General features: G+C 42.2%; 2 protein-coding genes across 2 annotated transcripts; one reads left to right on the top strand and one right to left on the bottom strand.

Annotated features, from left to right (window-relative positions):
* Positions 1–524: 524 nt before the first annotated feature.
* Positions 525–5,822, top strand: st3gal7 (ST3 beta-galactoside alpha-2,3-sialyltransferase 7). Its single transcript, XM_052081310.1, has 8 exons — positions 525–710; positions 1,326–1,476; positions 1,646–1,766; positions 2,006–2,346; positions 2,582–2,768; positions 2,850–2,990; positions 4,505–4,657; positions 5,244–5,822. Exons 2-8 carry the CDS (start codon positions 1,337–1,339, stop codon positions 5,328–5,330), a joined length of 1,170 nt encoding a protein of 389 aa, XP_051937270.1. The 5' UTR covers positions 525–710; positions 1,326–1,336; the 3' UTR covers positions 5,331–5,822.
* A 208-nt stretch (positions 5,823–6,030) lies between these two features.
* Positions 6,031–15,090, bottom strand: hps1 (HPS1 biogenesis of lysosomal organelles complex 3 subunit 1). The gene is made up of 18 exons (XM_052081314.1): positions 14,925–15,090; positions 13,931–14,088; positions 13,715–13,849; positions 12,579–12,721; positions 12,238–12,346; positions 10,846–11,006; positions 10,662–10,764; positions 10,032–10,110; positions 9,514–9,569; positions 9,038–9,205; positions 8,778–8,957; positions 8,216–8,292; positions 8,004–8,141; positions 7,392–7,457; positions 7,147–7,291; positions 6,748–6,861; positions 6,480–6,562; positions 6,031–6,403 (listed from the first exon to the last, which is right to left on the bottom strand). Exons 2-18 carry the CDS (start codon positions 14,045–14,047, stop codon positions 6,241–6,243), a joined length of 2,037 nt encoding a protein of 678 aa, XP_051937274.1. The 5' UTR covers positions 14,048–14,088; positions 14,925–15,090; the 3' UTR covers positions 6,031–6,240.
* Between the last annotated feature and the right edge of the window lie 7,273 nt (positions 15,091–22,363).

The following is a 22,363-nucleotide window of genomic DNA, read 5'->3' as shown; positions in this document are numbered from 1 at the left end:
GCGGAGACACACAAATGTGGCCGTACATATTTGAGTTGATGGAGAAGAAATGAATGGGAAAGTGTAACTAAATATAGCATTGTGAGCACTGCGGTGACCATATGCGTTCCGCAGTTAATCACCCGTACTGCATGTCATATTTAATTGTAGGCATGCTCACGATAAGGAACATCAAATATCAGGCATACAGCAGCAGTACATGGAAGAGTTCATAATGATAATTAGGCAGTGGACTCGTGACATGCATGGAAATAAACATATACCGAAATATATAGTAGGGTGAAATTTCTGGCCTTGTTCTCTCTTTTTTTTTTATTGTTGTGAGATCGACTTAAAAAAAATGTCAACATTCATTAATTCATTCATTTTCCGACCCGCTTAAGTAGTAGTAGTAGTAGTATGGTGGAACATGTCCGCCTTGGTCCGATGCCGAGTCTGTGAATGACGGAAGCTGATCAACATTTTTTTAATGATTATTTTCACAAGCGTTATAAGTACCGGTATTCTTTGTGTGTGTGTGTCGGCTGCATCTGGATGACCAAATAAGACTTGCGCTGACACAATGTCCGAGCCTCTAGTCTGGTTAATGGATAACCAGTGTTGGTCAGAGGGGTGAGGCAGAAAGCAGCCGCAGCCATTTTAACCGCTCTGGACATGAAGCTTCAACCATTGAGGAGAGGCGTCAAGACCCTGACAGGAGTGTCCAATAGGTATTTCAATCGTTTTCGTCACTTTTCGCGACATTTTGCTTCATTTTTGTTTTGCAGCAGCAGCATTGACTAAAAATCCCACATGAGACATGACCTTATTTTGCGCGTCTCATTAATATTCGGAGCTAAGTTGTTTTTAGAGTCCTTGGAAGGAGCGCTGGAGAGTGCTCCCCTTGGGGACTCGCTCATTCTGTTTATTTATGTGGTCATGAGGGTAATGACAGGGAGACCCCAGGTCGGGTTGATGGGGAGGAACCTGAGTGGTGTTCTCTGTTCCTGGACTTCTGTGATTGTCCATAACGAACACGGTGTTCAAACATAAGGGTGTCCATATTTGCACCAGGACACCCGAGGCCACATTTTGATGATTGATTTGTGGTTGTGTCATCGGATTTGCGGCCACATAAGGAGCCAGATGAATTGGCTCGGGCATCTTGTAAGGATGCTACCTGGACACCTTCCTGGCGAGGTGTTCCGGGCATATCCCACTAGGATGAGGCCTTGAGGACAACCCAGTAAAAATGCTGATGATGATGACCCCCAAAAAAGTACACTTCTGTCGTGCATTTCGGTTATGTTTCAAAAGTAAACATATTTGACTTGTGTGTGTTGGAGGTGCCATTACCATGGTGACTCTCAATCGCTTGAGTGTAGAAGTACCCCAGGATGTTCCCCCACTGCTGCCCGAGGCCACAGAGCCGAAAGTGACGACGCCTGTAGAGCACGAGCAAGAAGCAATGCCGTGCAAAGACTTTTTCATCAGCAGGTATCATCGGTGAAATTTGCAGTGCAGTGTTGAACCCAAAACTTATATAAACACATTGTGACTTTCATACCTAATTAGTGGCATTACCTTTGGCAAATGTATTGGAACTGTATTTGTGCATTTTTGTATACAGCACATCAGAGGCTAATAATGTGGTGTTGTGACCCAGGACAAAGAATGCAGTCCTGAGTGTGCTGCTTCTGGCTGGATGCTACTCTGCTATTCTGATTCCAGCATATTTCCCCCCGCGTAAATTTGCTATTACTGACGATCAGTATTCCAAACGGGAGGTGTGTATCGACACACAGAGAGCCACGCACACCTATACAAAGAGACATATATACACATACACGCACACACCCACATGCAGAAACACAAATGCATGCTTACACCCACACAAAGGCAGACACATAAAGACACAGACAGGCATATATGTATTGTGACGCACACACAAACACAGAGAGAGAGAGACATACGCACCCATTCCTACTCTCTTCTTCCTCCTCCTCCTCCTCCACTTCCTCCTCAGGAGGTGCTGAACCGTTCGGCCTGGCTGCTGTCAGGCCGGTGTCAACGTCGCTGGTGCGTGGAGCGCCTGAAGCAGCTGCCATGTTCCTCGACCCTGACGGACATCCCGGTGTTCCTGTGGCGAGAAGGCAGCACCGCCTGTTGGGATGCGCCCCCTCCTCTGGGGCTCTATGGAGGCCAAGAGCATCTGACCCGGGCTCTGGCCTTTCTGCCTCAGGTCGGCCTGCCCGAATCCCTGCGGCGAGACGGTGGCTGCAGAAGATGCGTGGTGGTGGGCAGCGGAGGGGTCCTCCACGGGAGCCGTCTTGGATTGCATATAGATCAGTATGATGTCATCATCAGGTCTGTTGGCAGCTAAAGCACATGCAGAGGAAAGAAGAATTTTGTTTGGCCATTTACTTCTGTCAAAAAAAAAAAAATCTTGAATCCATTCATGTTCAAATCTTTATCTTCAAAGTTAAATACAACCGAGCTGTGTTTAGTGATTCTTTTGCACACCACTAGAGGGAGCCCACATAACACACTTGTCTTTTTGAAAGCTCAATTCTGCTCACGTTGTTTGTTGTCATCATTTCAGGATGAATAACGCTCCAGTGCTTGGCTACGAGAGAGACGCCGGTTCTCGCACGACCATCCGCTTGATCTATCCAGAGGGAGCACCCGGCTCCGCCGACGAGTACAACAACACCTCCATTGTTGCTCTTGTGGTTTTCAAGACTCTCGACCTGGATTGGCTCACCTCTGTCATCTCTAAACAACCTCTGGTGAGTCCGCACGAGCTGAACCAGTTACGTTCAATCAAAATGAAATCCTCACTCACAGCATTGGCCTCACGCGGCTCACAGGGCTTCTGGTCCAAGTTGTGGTTCTGGAAGGAGGTGGTGGATGATATTCCCTTGAGAGCAGAGAACTTCCGGATCCTCCATCCAGAGATTATTCACAAGACTGTAGAAGTCCTTCAGAAATACTCACAAAAACCAGGACATGTGAGTATATTTGACATTTCAGTCCAACGGTGATCAAGCTTCAAAGTGAAGGGTTACTAATTAGATAAGTCATGAAATAACAAATCTACTTCAAAATTTGGACATGGGTTCTGTCCGACAGCGATGACATGCAAATGATCAGTTGTAAAACGAGGAAATCATGTAACAGTTTCAACGTTTTCATGGCCGGTTTGACTTTGTTTTAGTTTCACTCCATACTGGTTGAGTCAATGGTATGAGAATGTTGAAATGTTACTTCAAACATCTCCTGCACAGTTGACAAAGCTTTTATTTTGGTGACCAATTTAATTCTCTTGATGTGATTCCATATAGAAAAAACCCTGAAAACGTGTTTAGCGCATCACAGAAAGGATGGATTATTTATTTTTATTTTTATTTTAATTTTGGAGGGTTTGCTGTCATGTTTTTGAAACCATCCATCCATCATCTACCGCTTATCCGGGGCCCGGTCGCGGGGGCAACAGCTTTAGCAGGGAAGCCCAGACTTCCCTCTCCCTAGCTACTTCGTCCAGCTCTCCCCGGGGGATCCCGAGTGGTTCCCAGGCAAGCTGGGTGACATAGTCTCTCCAGCGTGTCCTGGGTCTTCCTCGGGGTCTCCTCCCGGTGGGACATGCCCGGAACAGCTCACCAGGGAGGTATTCAGGAGGCATCCGAATCAGATGCCCAAGCCACCTCATCTGGCTCCTCTCGATGTGGAGGAGAAGCGGCTCGACTCTGAGCCCCTCCCGGATGACCAAGCTTCTCACCTTATCTCTAAGGGAGAGCCCGGACACCCTGCGGAGAAAACTCATTTCGGCCGCTTGTAACCGGGATCTCGTTCTTTCGGTCACGACCCATAGCTCGTGACCATAGATGAGGGTTGGAACGTAGATCGACCGGTAAATTGAGAGCTTCGCCCTTTGGCTCAGCTCCTTCTTCACCACGACAGACCAATACAACGTCCGCATCACAGCAGACGCTGCACCAATCCGCCTGTCGATCTCCCGCTCCCTTCTGCCCCCACTCGTGAACAAGACCCCAAGATACTTGAACTCCTCCACTTGGGGCAAGTGCCCCCCGACCCGGAGGGGGCACTCCACCCTTTTTCGACTGAGGACCATGGTTTCAGATTTGGAGGTGCTGATCTTCATCCCAACCGCTTCACACTCGGCAGCGAAACGCTCCAGTGAGAGTTGGAGAGCTCTGTTTGAAGGAGCCAACAGCACCACATCATCTGCCAAAAGCAGGGATGTAATACTGAGGCCCCCAAAACGGACTCCCTCAACGCTTCGGATGCGCCTAGAAATTCTGTCCATAAAGGTTATGAACAGAATCGGTGACAAAGGGCAGCCTTGGCGGAGTCCTACCCCCACTGGAAATGATTCAACTCCTTCTGTTTTTGAAACCAATGCGCATATAAGACCAATTTTCACGCACAAAATCAGAGTAGATACATTTTGTATTCACTGGGCAGACGCGACAGCGAGTCACAGTGAACATGTGTTGTGTTGAAGTCTATCGTGCCCACACTGGGGGCTGGCGCAGTGGTGATGGCTCTGCAGCTGTGTGACCACGTGAGCTTGGCAGGCTTTGGTTACAACATGCAGCACCCTCACGCTCCTCTTCACTACTACGAGACTATACGCATGGCCGCAATGAAGGCTCAGGTAAGTCCACCTCGCACCTTCGTATATTGCATGCAATTAGTACCTCCACCAAGGACATTTTTGTTCTGCTACAGTTCGGTAGGATCGGGCAAAATATACTCCCAGTAAATGATGGATATAAGACATGGTGGCATTGGGGAGGGCAAGCCATTTTTTACATGTTTTCATTTTTACACGTACTTGGATTGCTACTTTGAAAAAAATAGTACTTGGCCGGAATTTTCTCTCATTTTAATAAACAGTTTCCCATCAACTTATAACATTTGGGTTTATATCCAGGATTTAAATGCAGACTCCAAGATACATTCACAAAAATAATTTCATGTAATTTTTTCTCATAAACTTACCATCCAGGATATTTTTCTTTCAATTGTAGTCTTTTCATAATTTAACATCAATTTAGAAAATGTTGGCGTGAACCCAACTTTCCCAAATGATTTCATAAAATGTAGCATTTTTGCTCAAGTTCACAGTGAGCACGGCTCCAATCTAGACATATGCGCGTGTTGGGTACAATTTTGTGCTGATCCATCATTTGGCCTTGGAGGAGATTGGTGCTCTACTTTGTATGTTGTCATACCTGCAGGTGGTTCATGACGTCAGCTCTGAGAAGCGCTTTCTGAGGGAGCTGGTGGCAGCTGGCGCCGTCAGCGACCTCACCGGAGCGCTGTGAAGCGGAGATGCAGACCCTGACACAAACGTGAACTCAACGCATTCCCGCCTCCTCCTTCTTCCTCCCGCCGTGAGCCTATACGATGAGGAAGGGGACGCCAATGACGATGATGTCCCACATTACTGTGGCTATGTAGCTGCTCTGGAATGGCGGTGACTGACCTTTAAAGCACAACATCCTGTGGGGTCTGTCAGAGAACTTGCTGGGCTCAACTTTGAAAGGATAGAAGACAAGCTCAGACTGTAGCGGCTTGTCTTGGCAGGACGTGATATCATCATCCCCACACGTGGATTGCAAAATAACAACATTATAGTGTGCATCATATGTGGTCATATGGCCTTTAATTGGCTCCAGTACCTCAAAAAAAAAAAAAAAAACGCCAACAACTTTTTTTTAATAACTTATTTTATAATGAGAAAAATGGCACTCAGCAGAAGCACTTCACAACGTCAGACAGTCATAAAAAAATTCAATAGAATGCAAAGAATTTAACTCTTGGCAGGTCATTCAATGCGCATTGTGCTACTCATTCGGAAATGTGGGACATGACCACCAGGGGGCAGTACAGCACATACAGTCATACTACACGCAGATACTGTATATGAATCGTTTTCCATTTGTGTTGCTACCACTCCTGTTCAAGTAGAAGTTGCTTAAACTTGAATGATTAGCGCAACATCGACGCTAGTTTAATTAGCTCGTTTGAGGTGTTCACATTGTGTTAGCATTGGGGTAGGTATTGCATTTTTCATCCACAACAATAGAAATAAAATACGGTCAAATTACTTATCCAAGCAGTTGGTGGCAGAAAAAAAGGAAACTGTCATGAAGGTGTACTGATAAAATCTTCAAATGTGCAAAACAACAAAAGGTTCATCATACAGTGTGCGGTGTGCTCTTAGCCGAGGGTCTAGAGGAGTGGGTTGCGCGAGGGCTCCCACAGTTTGCTGGCCAACTGTCGGCAGTGCTGCAAGATGATGTCAGTGGGGATGACGCCCAGGTGGACTGTGAGCAGCTCGTAACACTTCACCACCTCGCCCTGGTGGCTCTTACTGTAATAGCGCAGCAACTTCCTGTGGACACACAATGTGCATTAAAATGCTTTTTGTTTTGGTTTTGTTTTTAACAGTTCCGCTGAAGTTCCCTCACCTGTAGTAGTCCCAGGCAAGCATCCCGATAGGGGCGGAGTCATCGGATAAGACGGGCATTTCCACCGCCTCCAATTTGTAGCCCTTATGGTTTTAATATGCCAGGATGAAACAGAGAAGCATCATGGAAGAGAAGGTTGGGCCAGGAAAAGTGAATCTTTTATGACACAAGTCACATAACTATACAGACACACCTTGTATTTTTTCTCACTTTTGAATGAAGGTAAAAATCCCATTTTCTTGCGGTGGTAAAAACCCAACCAACTTACGGTTTCATTTTCAAACCAGAGGAAGTAGCAGAAATAGAAGTCGCCGTCTCGTAGCGTGACAGTGGAGTAACCCTTTTGGAGGTAGCGCCGCGTTGTGCTCACCAGCCTCCAAACCTTGATTGCAATACACATACATTTACAGCGGAGGGGATCCAACATTAGGCACGATCCAGTATGTACAAAAGGTAACACTCATTTTTTATTGATACTTCATTGTCCCAGTGTCCCTAATGAAACGTCTGGTGATTATATACTGTGTGATGATAATTGATCACGAACAATGAATAGAGCCAAAAAAATCCCCAACTGTGAGGGGGGATTACGAGTGTCGGTGTTGCTAGGATACAGAGTCAATCGTCCGCCGTTGAGCACAACATTTGATTGGCACGTGCGTCTCACCTTGCTTTTGATCAACTGAGCTACCGGCCCTTTGCCCAGCTCCGATGTTGTGCGCTCAGTGACATTGAGGGAAGGCGCTATCATCTGGCCCGTGGATCGATCCACGCAGATGAAGTGGATGAGTCCCGGGAAGTCCTCCAGGTATGTGAGACCAAGTGGGTCAAGGACAGTACAGGCACTGAGAGATAGATTACGCAACTCAAGGACAAATCAATTGTACCAGGCTCGATTCCATGACAGGATATGACACCATGGTAATGTTTCTCTTGCTTTTCACGAGCAAGAAGTCCTTCCAGTCGATCAGCTTTTCCCTGGGAGAAGGCGAGGAAGTGAGAGGGAAGACAGAAGAGGTGCACAAAACGCATGCAGCAACCATGTTCTCAGGTTCCGGGGTGCATGAAAGGGTTAAGATTCAAAATCTTTCACATGGACTTGAACATGTACCGTATTTTCCGCACTAAAAGGCGCACCTAAAAGCCTTCAATTTTCTTAAAAGCTCACAGCGCGCCCTAAAATCTGACGCGCCTCGTGTATGGTCATTACGGTAATATTTCGACCCCGAAATGGCTCCTTACTCGAGACATGCTGACAACGCAGAGTTCAAATTTAAGGCAATCGGTTTGCAGTTGAACACAGAAATAGAGCAGCGGCAAAGGAGTTCAACGTTAACTAGTCAATGTTATAACTTGCTGTTGGTTAAGTGAACCGTGTCGCTGCTTTACTGACATCTGATCGTTCTGTTGGAATTTCCTTGAACGTAGCTCCATCTCGTAGATGCATTGTAGATCGCGCCTCATAATCCAGTGCGCCTTTTTGTATGGAAAATAAGGTAAATCCATTTTTTGACTGATACGTACTGCAGCATCGTCTGCGCTCGCTCTTGCAGAGTGGGCGAGAGTTTCCGAGGAACGTCGGCCGGTCCGGAGTCAATGAGGAAGCACTGGCGGTAAATGCCACACAGCTGGGTCTTCATGCTCTTACACCACGGGATGAGACTGCAAAGAAAACAATGACGGGACCAATGACGAGCTGAAATGCAAACATTGAGAGTCTGCAAAATGACGCTCACTCTGTGCTGAAGCCAGGTCCACCTCGGGAATAGGCTCGGTTCTTGAATTCGCTCCAGACGTTTTGTAACTGTGCGGACTGGATTGAAAATGCGACAGTTTAAATGGTCATGAATAAGTATCAAAAATTTGTCTGAAAAAGGACATTGAATCTTTTTTTAAGCAATATTATATATGTGCAACATACATTTGAAAAATCAAATGAAAGCTATTCTAGGTTGCACTACACTTATTGTTCAAATGTGTCACTATTTTATATTTATTCCTGCATATGTAACTAAGTAAGACCTTGTTTAAGACTACGTCTGATATGCTGCCGAACATTTGCAGGGATCTTCAAACATTAGGATAAAAATAAAAACACGTAATGCCATTTATATACAAGCGCTTCATATCGCAAGACTACACTTCAAAGCCAAGACGAAAAACAGGCAGAATATAAGATATCAAATGACTGGAAAATTCTCTTCTTTTTTTAAGTCATCATTTTGAAAAAGAACACCTGCTCACCACACAAGACTAACACACACAAAAAGATGCAGATGGCAAAAAATATATATCTACTTGAATGTCACTGGGCCCCAGAACTTTGATGAACTTGTCCAGTTTGCTTCGGATGTCGTGGATCGTTGGTTGACTTCTAGTAGCAGACGACCCTTCCTGGCCTTCGCTCAAACGCTTCTCCAGCTTGGCGAAGGCCTCCAGGAACATGTAGACGGACGCCGCCACTGCGCTGGTGGGAATCTGTTTGGATTCGGTGTAACGGAGATCGCATGAGTTTAAAGTCAAACGCGGATGGGAGGCAGCTGTGCCTGAGTACAAACCTTAGTGAGCAGCACCAGCGTTATGCCGGGCCACAGGGGCAGACAGTACATGGAGTGAGGCATCATGGGATACAGCCCCTCCTTGTGGGACACTTCCAGAAACACCCTGTGGGGTGTGGACGGGTCAGGTGGAGGGACATCCAAAGTGTGCAGGCTGTCTTCTGCCATCTGAACACACACACACACACACACACAAGTCAAGTCAGCAGTATTTTTGAGCACTTTCAAACAGCCATCGCTGCATACAAAGTGCTGTACATGGAGCAATTTAACATGCACAATAAACAGTAAGACAAATCGGTAATAAAGGCGGTAGAAAGCACCAAACAGTAAAACCAAGAACAAATCTAAGTCATGCTGAGTCCAATGCCAAAGAATACAAGTGAGTTTTGAGGAGGGTTTTGAAGATACACATCTGTACAGTAAACTACGAGATGTTGCATGCAGTATAATGGATAAGGAATATGAAGGCATACGTGAATGTCCGGATCCACAAACTCAAACACCGTCGTATCTTCTCTTGCTTGTTTTTCTGGAGCAACAAAAATATATATCTTTTTCAAATTATTTGACACACTATGCACATTCACTTCAGCGGTCTTGACTACAATAGGAGGATACGGGGCACAAATTTGATTTTGTATATCAAGTTTATTCTCAATTTAGGAAACATAAAATGTGTTACTTCACTTAAATATGTATTTTTCCATTATAATTATTGTCATTTGGCTGATGGGAAATATCATTTACCGCTTTGTCATAAATTGTTTGGGAGATGCATTTTATGTTATGATTTTTATCAAGATATAGAGTCAAAATTGTGCTGCCTTCCCCTGCCCCGCTCCCCCAAAACATGAAAACAAATATACAAATATTCAGTCACTTCAACTACTCCTCCACATTTTTTATGTTAAAACAACATTTAGTGTGGCTTACTGTGTTGCATGACCAATACTAAAATATAATCAATAACAACAAATATCCCCAAACTCACCTGAACTGCTGGAATCAGTAGGGGAAGGCTGAGGTGTGTAAAAGCTCTCTGGTCCTGAGCCGCTTGTACTATCAACATCCTTCCCATGAAAGAGACAAAAAAAAAAAAATCATGTTTGATAGTAATTGTTTCCATCCATCCATCCATAATAATAATAAAAATAAAAATAATCATCATCATTTAAACCAACAGAAAACAAAAGTGTTCCTCATTAAAGAGATAAGAATTAAAGGCTTTAAAAAGTCTATAAAATACTTAAAAATAATAATAATAATAATTATTATTATGAAAGAATATATTTATACTAAATAATCCTTATAACAAAAGAAAATAGTCAAAAATAACACATCGCAGGAATAGTAAAAAAATGACAAGGGGGGAAAAAATTTTTTAGGGTGCAGCACAACTTCAAGGGTGGCATGGCAGCATGGAAAAATAAAAAGTCAAACCTGCTTAAGTGACTTTAGCTACAGGCTCAAGGCAAAATCTATGCTTATTTTTTATTTTTTTAATCGCAGCAAAATAGTCCGCAGTCCTAAATTACTTGGCTTCAGAGTCTGCGCGCCACTGTGTAGACCCATGCTCTGAGAAATGTGAAAAGTGAGTGACCCTCAGCGCCACCTACTGTACCTCAGAGGTGTGGTCATCTTGGTCCATGTTGCTAGGATACATGTTTTGGGCCATGATGATGAGGACCAAGAGGTCTGAAGTGGCGAGCGTGCTCGCAGTGCGGCTGCAGATACCGTCAAGGCCCAAGTGAGAATGTTTATTTGGGTTGGTGAAGACGAGATAGGAAAGCAAGAGAGTGCAGCACCTGGAGTAGAAGGCCAGTAGTTTGGTGTGCACCAGGATAAAAGCATGCTGCACCTCCTCGCCCGCCCGCTCCACGCTGCTGTTGAGCTGCTGAACTAAACGGCGCTCCAGGAATTCGATACACTGCTCGCACAGCGTGGGGTGGATCAGCCTCTCCACCGCCTGTCAAAGCGAAACACACGTTGAATAGCGCCACTCGTCTATGGATGCAGTCTTTCCCAAACTTTATTGAGACAAGGAACGTATTTTACACCACTATACCAAAATACTGAAAACAAAGAGGTGAGTGCCTGAATCTTCTCACAAATATAATTACCGGGTGTTGAATTGGACACAAATCTTAAAGCCATGACTTATTTTATTGTATGAATGGTTTCCGGTGGGTAAACAGATTTGTCGAACCTTCTGCCAGCTAAGCGAAGAGCATTTCATTCTTATGCCTGTCACTATGTGACACTGACATAGATTGATACGTAGCTCTTTATATAAGTCAATAATTTCCTCAGCAGTGAAGTGTGAAATTCCTGCATCGGAGGATGATCTCTCATGGCACACTGGAGTGTGCTTCGGAATCACTCACTGCTCAAATCTCATGGATTTGTATTTGCAGCTTATGTTCAAAAGACAAAAATGCGAAGCATTCAAACAGACGTTACTACTGCCATCTAGTGGTTAAACCTTTCAAAATAAAGGTCATTTACAAAAAAATACGGTCAAATTTATTGCGTGTTATGAGTTTGATGTTTCATTTTAAAAACAATATCAGTTAATAATATTGTCATGGGGTGGGAAAGACATCCATGATAAAATTACTTCACTAGGTGAGCGACATGACCAATTAAAAAAAAAAAAGTTTCCATTTAAAATAAAACTGTCTCTAACAAAATATTGCACAATGTGGTCTAATAAGTTTCAAAGAAAACCAAATACTTCATGCATTTTCTGATTTTTTTCGTAAGAAATTAAAATTTTGGAAAGAAAAAAAAACTTCAGTGGCACAGTACTGGCAAGTAACTGGGATTCATTAATTTTTTCCCATATTTTGTTTAGTCAGAACTAGAATTTATGATCACATACTAAGACATTTTCACAAATATTACTCATTTTGTCCTTGAGTGTTTTGAAAGGCGCTTATAAATAAAAGTTATTATTATTATTATTAGTAGTAGTAGTAGTAGTAGTATTTTGGGGTTGGCACTGTACTGATGAGCATTGGAGGTGAGCTGAAGCTTATCTGGGCTTTGTGTGACATGGGGTGGACCCAAGAAAATTCAAAAGTAAAGTCAAAATTAATTTAGTTGTTTTGAAATGAAAACGACCTGGAAGTCAGCCAGTATGACTTAGCATGCAGTATTAGATGCAATTTTGAAACAAACAAGGTGGTGAACTCCACCTCCACTAAGAAGCTCTGGTCGTTCTCCTTGAGGTGGTTGTAGGTGTCCAGCAGGCTCTGGAGATGTTTCCAAAGATGAGCCCTTTGCTTCGTGTCTTGAGGACGCAACCTGAACAGAAACAGAACAACACAAACACATCAACATCGTTTGTCAGGTCAAACGGGGTGCAATTGGACATGTTATCAATCTTCATTATTTTTGTAATTTGCCTTGCCTTTACAGATGCCAGATCTCAGTGACATTGTATATGTATTTAAAAAAAACATTAAACGTATCAAGACTGTGTCGCATTGGTGGCGTAGGACCCGATATACAAATATATATATCTAAGATGTCTTACTCTCTCCTGATCAGGCTACCGCTGAGGGTGACCATACCGAAGAGCACCTCAATCATCTTCTTGGTCACATAGATCTTCCTCCTCAGATCATCCTCCGCCTCCTCTCCGTCTCCGTTCACAGCGATGTAGAGACACTCGTCAAACTGAAGGTGAACACACGTACCACATCCACAAATTGATGGTATCGTTTTCCAAATATCGTCCCTCATACGTTTTAGAATGGTACGTATCAAATGATCCCCAATGTAAGAAAACTATTATGGTTTTTGGGTTAAAGGGACGACAGTATTGAACACTATAGTAAAATCCAATGGTAGCCAGTTCAGAAATAAAACAAATATATTTGCCTTGCAAATTTCAAAGCTAATTATGATTTTAGTTATAATTAGTTCAGAAAGGCCACTTTCCAATGCGAATTTACAAACATTGATAAATAAGATGGGAATTTTTGGTAATATATTGTAGTCCAACCTAGACAACAAATACAGTAATGAGCATTTTGTTGTTTCCTAATGTTACTGTCCGACAAAAACACTTGCTTCCAAATGTTTTTGGTTTTTTACCTTTACTCTAAAAAAAGAACATTGCATTATCTTAGTGTTTCATTGATAATTTAAAAAATGCATTTGCGAAATTGTTTTACTGAGTCAAAGCATTTTCCTTTTTGGTTTCTACTATTCTTTAATTAACTGTGTATAACAAAAAACATGAACACTGAAATACTATCTGTAAGGTATGATGTTGATGAAAAGCGCCACCGTATCATAAAATGGATTTCAAATGTGGAATGTAATTGTGGTTGTAATGGCGTGCAACTGCGCTGCATTTTATACGACAGCTGAATGGTAACCTTGTTTAGCTGGATGAGAGGGTCAAATGCTGAACAGTATATATTACAAACAGCTCATTGTATGATGTAGTACAAGTCTACTCCACCGCAAACTACAAACACAATTGAATACATACTGTTAAGTGAATACCTTTCTGTCTATGTCAATCAAAAAGCAAACCTTAAGCTTGGTAACTGTGGACTTGTAGATTGTGCAAATGTAAGCAGTAGTTCCTAAATGTACATCAGACGACTGCCCAGATGTTAGGTACTGATGCAAACTGACATTTTTTTTCTTAATGAGTACCTGGTGTAGTACATAGATGTGATTGTTCTCCGTGGTGAAGCAAGTGTAGCTGTCCCCCAGCCGGTCGACCAAGGAGCTGCAGGAGATGATGATGGGGGCCAACAAAGTGCTGATGCTATCTTCAAAATCTGGAAGCTTCAATACATCACATATTGTGCTATAATTATTAAACATGAAATTTCAGGAGACAAATATATGTGTTCTTCTCCTCTGTACCCTCTGGCCTTCCTCCTGGGCCGTGCCATACTGTTGCTGGATATTGTGCTGGAACTCAGGGTCAGTCCAGTGGAAGAGGACTTCGGCGCTCTCAGTGGTGATGAGTAAGGTTTTCATTTGGAATACTTGTGTTCGCTTTTTACAGCCACTCTACAGCTCTGCATACATTAACACTCATTAAAACAAAATACAAACACAACAGTGACAGGGAGAAATGGAAGTCCTTAAAATTGTTACAGTACACTTTTGTACAACACGTTTATTAAAGGTTAATGAGGGAAATGACCGAAATAGTTAAAATTATAAGTAAATCAATCGGAAAAAACTTGAAATCATAGGCAGTCTATTGATATCGTTGTGTTCTATTAAGATAAGACATCCTTTATTTGTCCCACACTGGGGAAATTTACAGCCTCCAGCAGCAAGAATGCTTGAGCTGACTTATTGTACGGTATCTCAACTTTGCAAGTTCTTTGTTTGAAGCAAAGAAAACATTTAGAAAGTATGCAAAATTATACATTCATGATTTTTTTCGTTGGTGTTCGACAACCACTGTTTTTGTAGTTATTCTCGTTGAATATCACTGTAACTACAAAACACTCATATTATGTTTCAATTCGAAATTACATATTTAACTCAATAACTCTCTGATAGTGCAATAAACACGTTTCTATATTTAAAAACGCATCATTTATCATGGAAGCACTTTTTCTTAATGTCATGTCGTTGCGGGTGTACCTAATATTATGGCCACTAGGTTAACTTCTCTCGACAATGTCATCCAGGGACCGTCTGCGTTGTGTACGAAAGTGGCACGTCCATGCATAGTAAAAAAAACACAAATAATGATCATACTTGATCATTTTCAGTCTATTTGGGGTCTTTTTTTCGATTTGCACGCTGCAAAAAAAGTTAGCGGCTCAAAAATAAAAAAAGGAGAACTTCCTTGATGCACTCGTACTTCCCACTAGTGAAAAAGAACCATTCGACTTACTTTGCGTTTTAAGGTGCCTGTAATGTCGAGCTCAAAATCCATTAGGTTTTTTCCCCTTTACTTGTCAAATGCTTTGCGGCCAGTTTGTGTACATGTTTGGACGGTACTCGTTCCTTCCGCGTTGTAGCCGCACTACATACACGTCATGTGACCACAGCACAAGCAGTATCCGTGCGCTGTAGATCTCGAAATTAAGAATGAATGCTTGTTTTTTTTTCCCTCGTCAATGAGCGCTTGTGTAAATCAGACGTGGTCATGTGCTGCCACAAGCGAACACATGATCAGCTCCTGCGATGTTTTGATGTTTCTGGAATGTAAACTATGGTGAGAATTTGCACCATTTAAGCACGAGGTTCTATTGTTAAGTTATTAGAGGGCTGGAAAGTCAGTACAGAGAGCCACAAGGCCAACCCCATGCAAATGCAAAAATTCTCAGAAACTGTATGACTAAGCATACTTAGTTTTGCACTTGATGGAGTAAATATTGATTTGAAAATGACAAATCAAACGAGACACAGAATGTAAGGCAGAAACCAAGTTTACCATCTTGGCGTTAACTGGTTCATTGCGCGCATTTCATAATGTTGAGACATCATACTCTTTGTTGCAGTGACTCATCCCTTACTATAGATGCCACACAGTGGCGCCAAAGCACTAAATTCAGCTACTCAACTCACTTCAACATAGTTCGTTGGCACCAATATGGCAGCAAAGAAAGACACCAATTGGACAGACCTTTGGGCTAAGCACAAAAACAGCGAATAGGCGAAAGAAAGTCGCTGTTGGCTCATATTGGAGGTCCTTTGGCAATTCCTCAATCAAAGTTGTCAACGGATGCATTCTGGAATTTCTACAAAATGGCTGCCTCAAACCAAAATGAATGACTTCCTGTTGGGTGTCATGCATATGTATTTAAACGTTATTGATCCATGTAAGGCAATCAAGAACACAATTTAAATGGCAGTTACTGGAACTGTTGTCGTATGCAACTTTGATGAGAACCTCACTAAAATGCACACATTTTGACCAGAGGTTCTTGGGCCTTAGCAGACTCCGGCCCCCCTTAAAAGATGACTCAATCATCAAAATAACTGCACCAGACGCTCAGGCCGTTTTGCGTGACAGCGCCTCCGTGGTGGAGGGGCTCTGTAGTCCAGGGCGGCCCCCCACAACTATTTATACACTGTGATCAGCCAGGAGACAAGAAAGGACCTCTTAGCCAGCTTGGAGGATTTCACAATGTTTACTCAGTATATACAGGAGTCAGCACAAACAAGAGCCTGGCTTCCCAGAACACTGACGGAGCCGAGTAGATGTTGGTCCAAACGTGGAAGTCGAAGCACTCAGGGACTGTGTTAAGCCCAGCAAAGTTAATGAAACATAAATGTTTACTTCTCTACTCCGCTCAAACAGCCAAGAGTACATTCCGCACTCAATATTTTGATACAACACAGATTTATGTAGCCATTAAAAATAAGGAAGAACATGAATGCTAAGTGGGATCACCCGGTGGTGATGTTTTGTGGTTATGATGTATGCTAATGAGATCTTTTTATACAATATTTGACATTTCAAGAAACAAAAATCCATCCGATGGTGTTCTTCAAGGGAAAAATGTACGTGTCAACACATGTATTCATTACCTCAAAATTGCAAGGCCTTTTTCGAACCGAACAAAGGGAGAAAGAAATATGTAGAATCATTGTGGAATTTATCCAGTTCATAAAAGAAATAGGCATTAAGCATTACTATGAGGTCATTTTTAAGCCACTCTCAAGATCATTCAAAAAGGGGCACACTAACATCATGGAAAAGTGGAATCATACGGTATGTGTTCAATGATGTTGGAGTTTTTCCTCAGAAAAGCGGACTTTAAAAGATTATAAAATTAAACTTGCTTTCTATTAAGAGTACGTGCAAGGTCATTGTTAACCAAACAAACAACAGCGGACAAAGCACAATAGCACTAAAGCAGGGGTGTCAAACTCCTATTTGTCGCGGGCCACATTGTAGTAACGGTTTCCCGTTGAAGGGCCGTTATGAATTTTGGGAAACCATTAAAATGTTTCATCCCCTCCACATCTTACATACACAGCGCACAACAAATTGGTAAACAATTGGTTTTAAAATGAGAAGTCAAGAATAATGACTGTTATTGTGGATTACATATGACAGTTTGAAATTTTGGTTGAGACTTTAGCAAGCATCATGGAATTTGACATGCGTGATTTGCTTTCGCGGGCCACATAAAATGATGTGGCGGGCCAGATTTGGCCCCCGGGCCTTGACTTTGACACCTATGCATTAGGTGGAAAAATACACAGACTTCAGGCAACCAGAAGCAAGATGTGCATTTATTAAAAAAAAAAAATGGCATCACAATCAACAAATTTATTGTAATTCGTAGAATTCATGAGAAGTGTGAAACGTGCCTTCAGATAACCTTGAACATAATTTGGCGCCATATGACTGACTGCAGTTCAGCTGAAATGAAAAGTGCCTTGAAAATAGATTGGGACGTCCTGTCCACGACGAACCTCACTTCAAACGGAAATCAGCTGCCTCCACTTTAAACCAACTTTGACACATGATCCCAAACAATTTTCTTGAGAGAACACAGCTCAGTGACGGGCACTTAACGGGTGAACATTCTGTGTTTTCTCAGGAGCTATTAAAAATAAAAAATAAAAAAAGTCTTTCTACAGTGACAGGACTGTGGCAGCCCGGCTTCAGTGCGAACCACTTTGCTTTAAATCTCCCAACACTCTTCGCCTGTTAGAAGTGAAGTGCGCACCTTGTAAAAACCTTAAAACACACGCGTGTAAACATTTTACTACTTGATCGCAAGTGACAGCCGCTAGTTACAGCTAGCGCAGGACGCTCAATCCACAACTTGTGTCCAGACTCATTCTTGCTTCTGGGCGTCCCAGCACGCTTACTGCTATAAACAGTAGTTGTAGCTGATTAGATGATTTCATTCATGTTCGTTGTTGTTTGTGTTACCTCGCGGTGTCGGCTAATAGGAGTCATGTGCAGCAAGAGCTTCCCAGGCCCAAACACCGTCAGAAGCTAGCACCTAAATTTACAACTTACATCAACTGGATATAATTTATTTCTAACAGTCTTGTCTCCCTGTGTGTCTTGGCTGCCTAGCTTATAGTCCCCTTTGAGGGGTGTTTTTCCCCTGATTTCTTTCAATGTCAATGTGTTGCCATGAAAATATAATTTGTCCAACACCTTCAAAATTCTGAGTTCTGGCATCGACCACATAGGCAAATGATTGAAATAGCCATTATTTATTTTAAAGCATGATTTTAATTTTGCTTCTCTGCATCTTCAGAATCCCAGTGATGTCAAAAATGTTCCAATCTCTAATTAGCTATGTTTATCGCTCTGATTGATTGATTTTAAAATGCGGACCTTTTTCATCAATAAATGTGAGTGCTGGTATCTCCCAGATGGATTATCTTCATTTATAATTTTCTTACCACGGTCAGAAAAAAAATATTTGAAGCATAAAAATCCTACGGGGAAGGCTAGTGTGTTTGAAATACCCGTTAGGTAGAATCATTTCTGACAAGTGAGATGACAAAATAAATTGAAATTGTCCTAAAAAGCAGAATTGCTGTCATTGGAATATAGTAAGATATTTGTTTAATAATAACAAAACCCCAAAACAATGGCCACTAAATATATTTTATTATCATCCCTTTTTCCTCTTTTTTTAAATACAAAAATATGTACGTATAAAAACAAAACCATTTCATAAAATAAAATAATATTCTTTGAGAAATATGAACAACTCCATCTTGTGAGCCCGTTTAAAGGTTCATAGCTTAGAAGCCGGATGCATAATGACGCATAGCCTTTAAAATATATTTGCTAATTTACATTTTAAGCAAATATCTTTCGAGTTCAACACAGGGTTTGTCTAATGTTGGTTAGAAATGTTCCTACTGACTTGGATTATGTATCACCACCAAGCAATCACATAAATAAATGTATGGTGAACAACATAAAGCTCAACACACGTAGTTTCTCTTATGTACACAACAACAATTCACATAAACCCAAATCAGAAAAAGGAGGGACGGTACATACGGATGGACCGTTTCACTGCACACAAAACAAAAACCTATGTGATGATAAAAAAACAACAACAAAAAAAACCCAAACAAAAACCATTCAAAGAAAACATCCACCCCTAATAGAGACGGTACGATACCTTTTGGAACCTTTTTCCTCTTTTTACTGATTTGGGATCATTTAAAAAAATGTGTACATGACATGTAACAAACTATTAGCAGCACAAGATAGATGGCGATGAAAATACGCCCAAGTTACATTAAACTTTCAAAACGTTTTCTTCAATTCTGCTTCTGAAACTTAACTCTGATTTAAATGTACGGTAGCTAAATTCTGGTACAGCGGAGCGTCCACAAAGTTGAAGAGAAGCTATTTTGTGGTGTTGTGTGACTCTAAAGTTGTAGTTTCAAAACAATCGGTCCCAAAGACTTGACTCCAGCTGCAACTCTGTGACCCGGACTCTAGCTCCAGTCAAGACCCTCTTAAGACATTATTTGGCTGGTTGGTGTAGGCTGATCGCTGCCACCATGCCCACACAAAATGTACACCATTCAATATACACGAAGTTGAGCACCCATGCCTCATAAAGCCACTGATCCGCTCGGGGGCTATGCTCTTTACCGAAAACAGGAGGCAACATTGGACAAATGGTCGGGGGAGAAAAAAAAACTGTTGTAATGTTTATGAACTTGTCACTGAATGGGGTCTTCAATTATGTGTTGATGTAAGTTCCCTGGATGGGACATCGGGAACTTAAGTGGGAGGTGTTGGATTCACCTGGCGCTTTAAGAGGGGCGGGGCTGCCACTGACAGGCGACCGTTCGCGCGAGGTATAAAAAGCAGAATCGCATTATGTTGCGTTAGTGAATACACTCGCTTCGTCGTCAGCATGGCCCATTGGTTATTACCTGCTTCTGCTACTGCTACTGCAACTACTTTCATTTCATCTACATCTACTTTTGCTGCAAAATGTCAAAATAAATGTATCAAAAAAGTACAGAAAGAATGATCGTACCATGCTGGCCGACGATCCCTTTTCAGAGGGCCGTGAAAAACGGAATTAACTGAACAGAAAGTGAATGTATTTTTTTTTAAAGATCACATTTAAGACGAAAATTATTTGCCCACTCTTTGAAGAAAGAAAATTTGGTTGAATTTAAGCTTTGGGCGTTCCACTACTCTGCTCTCCCATCTGCAGCTAAGCAACAGTGACACAATAAAAACAAAACAGATTATGAAAAAACATATCCTTTTGCACAGTATCGCACGCACACATACACACACACACACACTCACACACACACACACACGCACACACACATCAGTAGCTTCATCGGGAAAGACACACATAATGCACACATGCGACTTCCTCTGTGTCAACAAATTTCACCTGTTTTGAATTTGCTGTCATTCTTGTGACTGGGACGGTAAAATTCACTTGGCAGACATACCCCAAATGTTTTTCTCTTAGATGGCCTGGGCGAGGGAAACCGAGCTTAATCGAGTCACAGATGAATTCTATACTCCAGTTATTGAATTTCGGTCAATATGAAACAACCTGTAAGGCGGCAGTCCCCAACAACATGGACCAGGACCAGATACAGGCAGAACCATAACTCAATGAACCAACGGTTGTCTGTATTTATGTTGCCCTCAACTCCCTCTCGTGAATAAAGTGCACAATAATAAAATTATTTCAGTCCATTGTCACAATGATATCCAAATGTGTTAACTAGATTCAAACTCACTATATTGTAGATATTGCTTGATGTTCCCATCTGGAGATGATGGGCCTGTGGCCACTGAAGCCAGGAATTTGGGGAAAACTGTTAAATAAAATTAGTGGTGTATAACAATGTACAGTATGTCACAAGCGTGGTCAGGCTGGCACAGTACAGGATTGAAACCGAAAATCGTCAACTTCCCTTTCCTTTGAAATGGCGGAACCGCAGCAGGCTCTTTCTAACTTCCAGAGTTTGTGCCGCAAATCCAGATTCAGACAGATGAGCCCAGTGACCCAGTCAGCAAAACTGTGGCTATGGCTTATGCCAATTCTGTTCAGCTTAATGAAACAGAGTGGATCCTCAGAGTTCATTTATGTAGACCAGAAGCATGGGAGCATTTTAGCCACCTGGATAAGAACAGAGACGTCAAACACGTCAAGTGATTAACACACCCAGCGAAGAATTACCGTGCCTGTTTAAGGCATGGACATTACTTGATGAAACACAGTCATCTGGGAACTTTTTTGTTTGTTTGTTTTGTAATCAAATGTTCTGACTGTATGATACGATCCATGGTTCGTCGGTTATGGACTCGTTCTAAAGAGAAACAAATTTTGTGGTGACTGGAAAGTTACTGTGGAAGGAAATGGAAAAGGCTCAGTGTGGCTCTCATCTGGGCAGAGCACCAATAGGGGTCCACGGGCATCCTGACTAGTCTACTGATCTTCAAAATGCCTGAGCTGCCGATCACCATTTTTTTCATAGCCATACGCTTTTGACGTTCCAAGCATGTCTTAGTGTAAAACATTAAACAGTGAAACAATATAAACAGGTTGCTTTCACTGCACATGAAGTAAGTACTTCTCCCAAATAAAACACTCAAAGGCTGGGTCTGGCCGATTTCGCTTGGATGGCGCAACAAAAAAGCCCTCGCCGGAATGCCCGCGACAAGACGTGCAGGTGAGTGAGGAATGCAGATGCAGCATATCTCTGTCTGCCTTGCTGTAGAATGATAAGCACCAGATTGGGAAGCGGATGGCGCCGGATTGCCACCCGCGGGCTCGAAGAGCCATCAGCTCGAAGACTGCCGCTAAGACTTCAATGGTCATTCTTTTGGTAGACTGTAGAATTCTTGCCCATTCTTTTGTTGTGGCACCCTGGTGACAAGAACTGTCTACCATTTTCAAAGCATCGCATTTTGCCTTAGCGTCAAGTTTTCTACGCTGTCAAAATGGCCTTGTTTGCATTTGATGCGGGGCGTTATGGGATGCATGACGCTGACGTCCGGAGCTCCAAAGTGTTTTGAACGTTTTTTTTACTTGATTCGTTACTTTTTAAAAATACTTTTAATCTGAGCGGGTATTGTAGTACGTGTGTGAATTTGGTTAATTGTAGTTGTTTGCTATATCAGTGCAATACAGTGATCCCTCGTTATTTCGCGATTCAGTTATTACGGATTCAGTCCATCGCAGATTTTTCCCAAAATATTCATTAAAAAAAATAATAAAAAATGCGAAAATGCCGCCAAAGGTCCGCGAGAGGCAGCAAAAGTCAGCAAAACAACAGCGAGTCACATAGAGCAACACATACAGTACTCCATGTATATTTCATGTTTATGTTTACTATATA

The sequence above is a fragment of the Hippocampus zosterae genome, chromosome 11, assembly GCF_025434085.1.
Source record: "Hippocampus zosterae strain Florida chromosome 11, ASM2543408v3, whole genome shotgun sequence".
NCBI lineage: Eukaryota > Metazoa > Chordata > Actinopteri > Syngnathiformes > Syngnathidae > Hippocampus > Hippocampus zosterae.
This window is presented reverse-complemented; position numbering and strand designations above follow the sequence as displayed.

Excerpts from the sequence above, each read along its gene's own strand:
- st3gal7 (XM_052081310.1), top strand. The coding sequence starts at position 1,337 with ATGGTGACTCTCAATCGCTTGAGTGTAGAAGTACCCCAGGATGTTCCC. Across the intron at positions 2,347-2,581 it reads CAGTATGATGTCATCATCAG|GATGAATAACGCTCCAGTGC; the intron begins GTCTGTTGGCAG and ends TCATCATTTCAG. Across the intron at positions 2,769-2,849 it reads TCATCTCTAAACAACCTCTG|GGCTTCTGGTCCAAGTTGTG; the intron begins GTGAGTCCGCAC and ends CGCGGCTCACAG.
- hps1 (XM_052081314.1), bottom strand. The coding sequence starts at position 14,047 with ATGAAAACCTTACTCATCACCACTGAGAGCGCCGAAGTCCTCTTCCAC. Across the intron at positions 11,007-12,237 it reads ACCAGAGCTTCTTAGTGGAG|GCGGTGGAGAGGCTGATCCA; the intron begins GTGGAGTTCACC and ends TCGCTTTGACAG. Across the intron at positions 7,292-7,391 it reads AGAAACATTACCATGGTGTC|ATACCTGGAGGACTTCCCGG; the intron begins ATATCCTGTCAT and ends ACTTGGTCTCAC.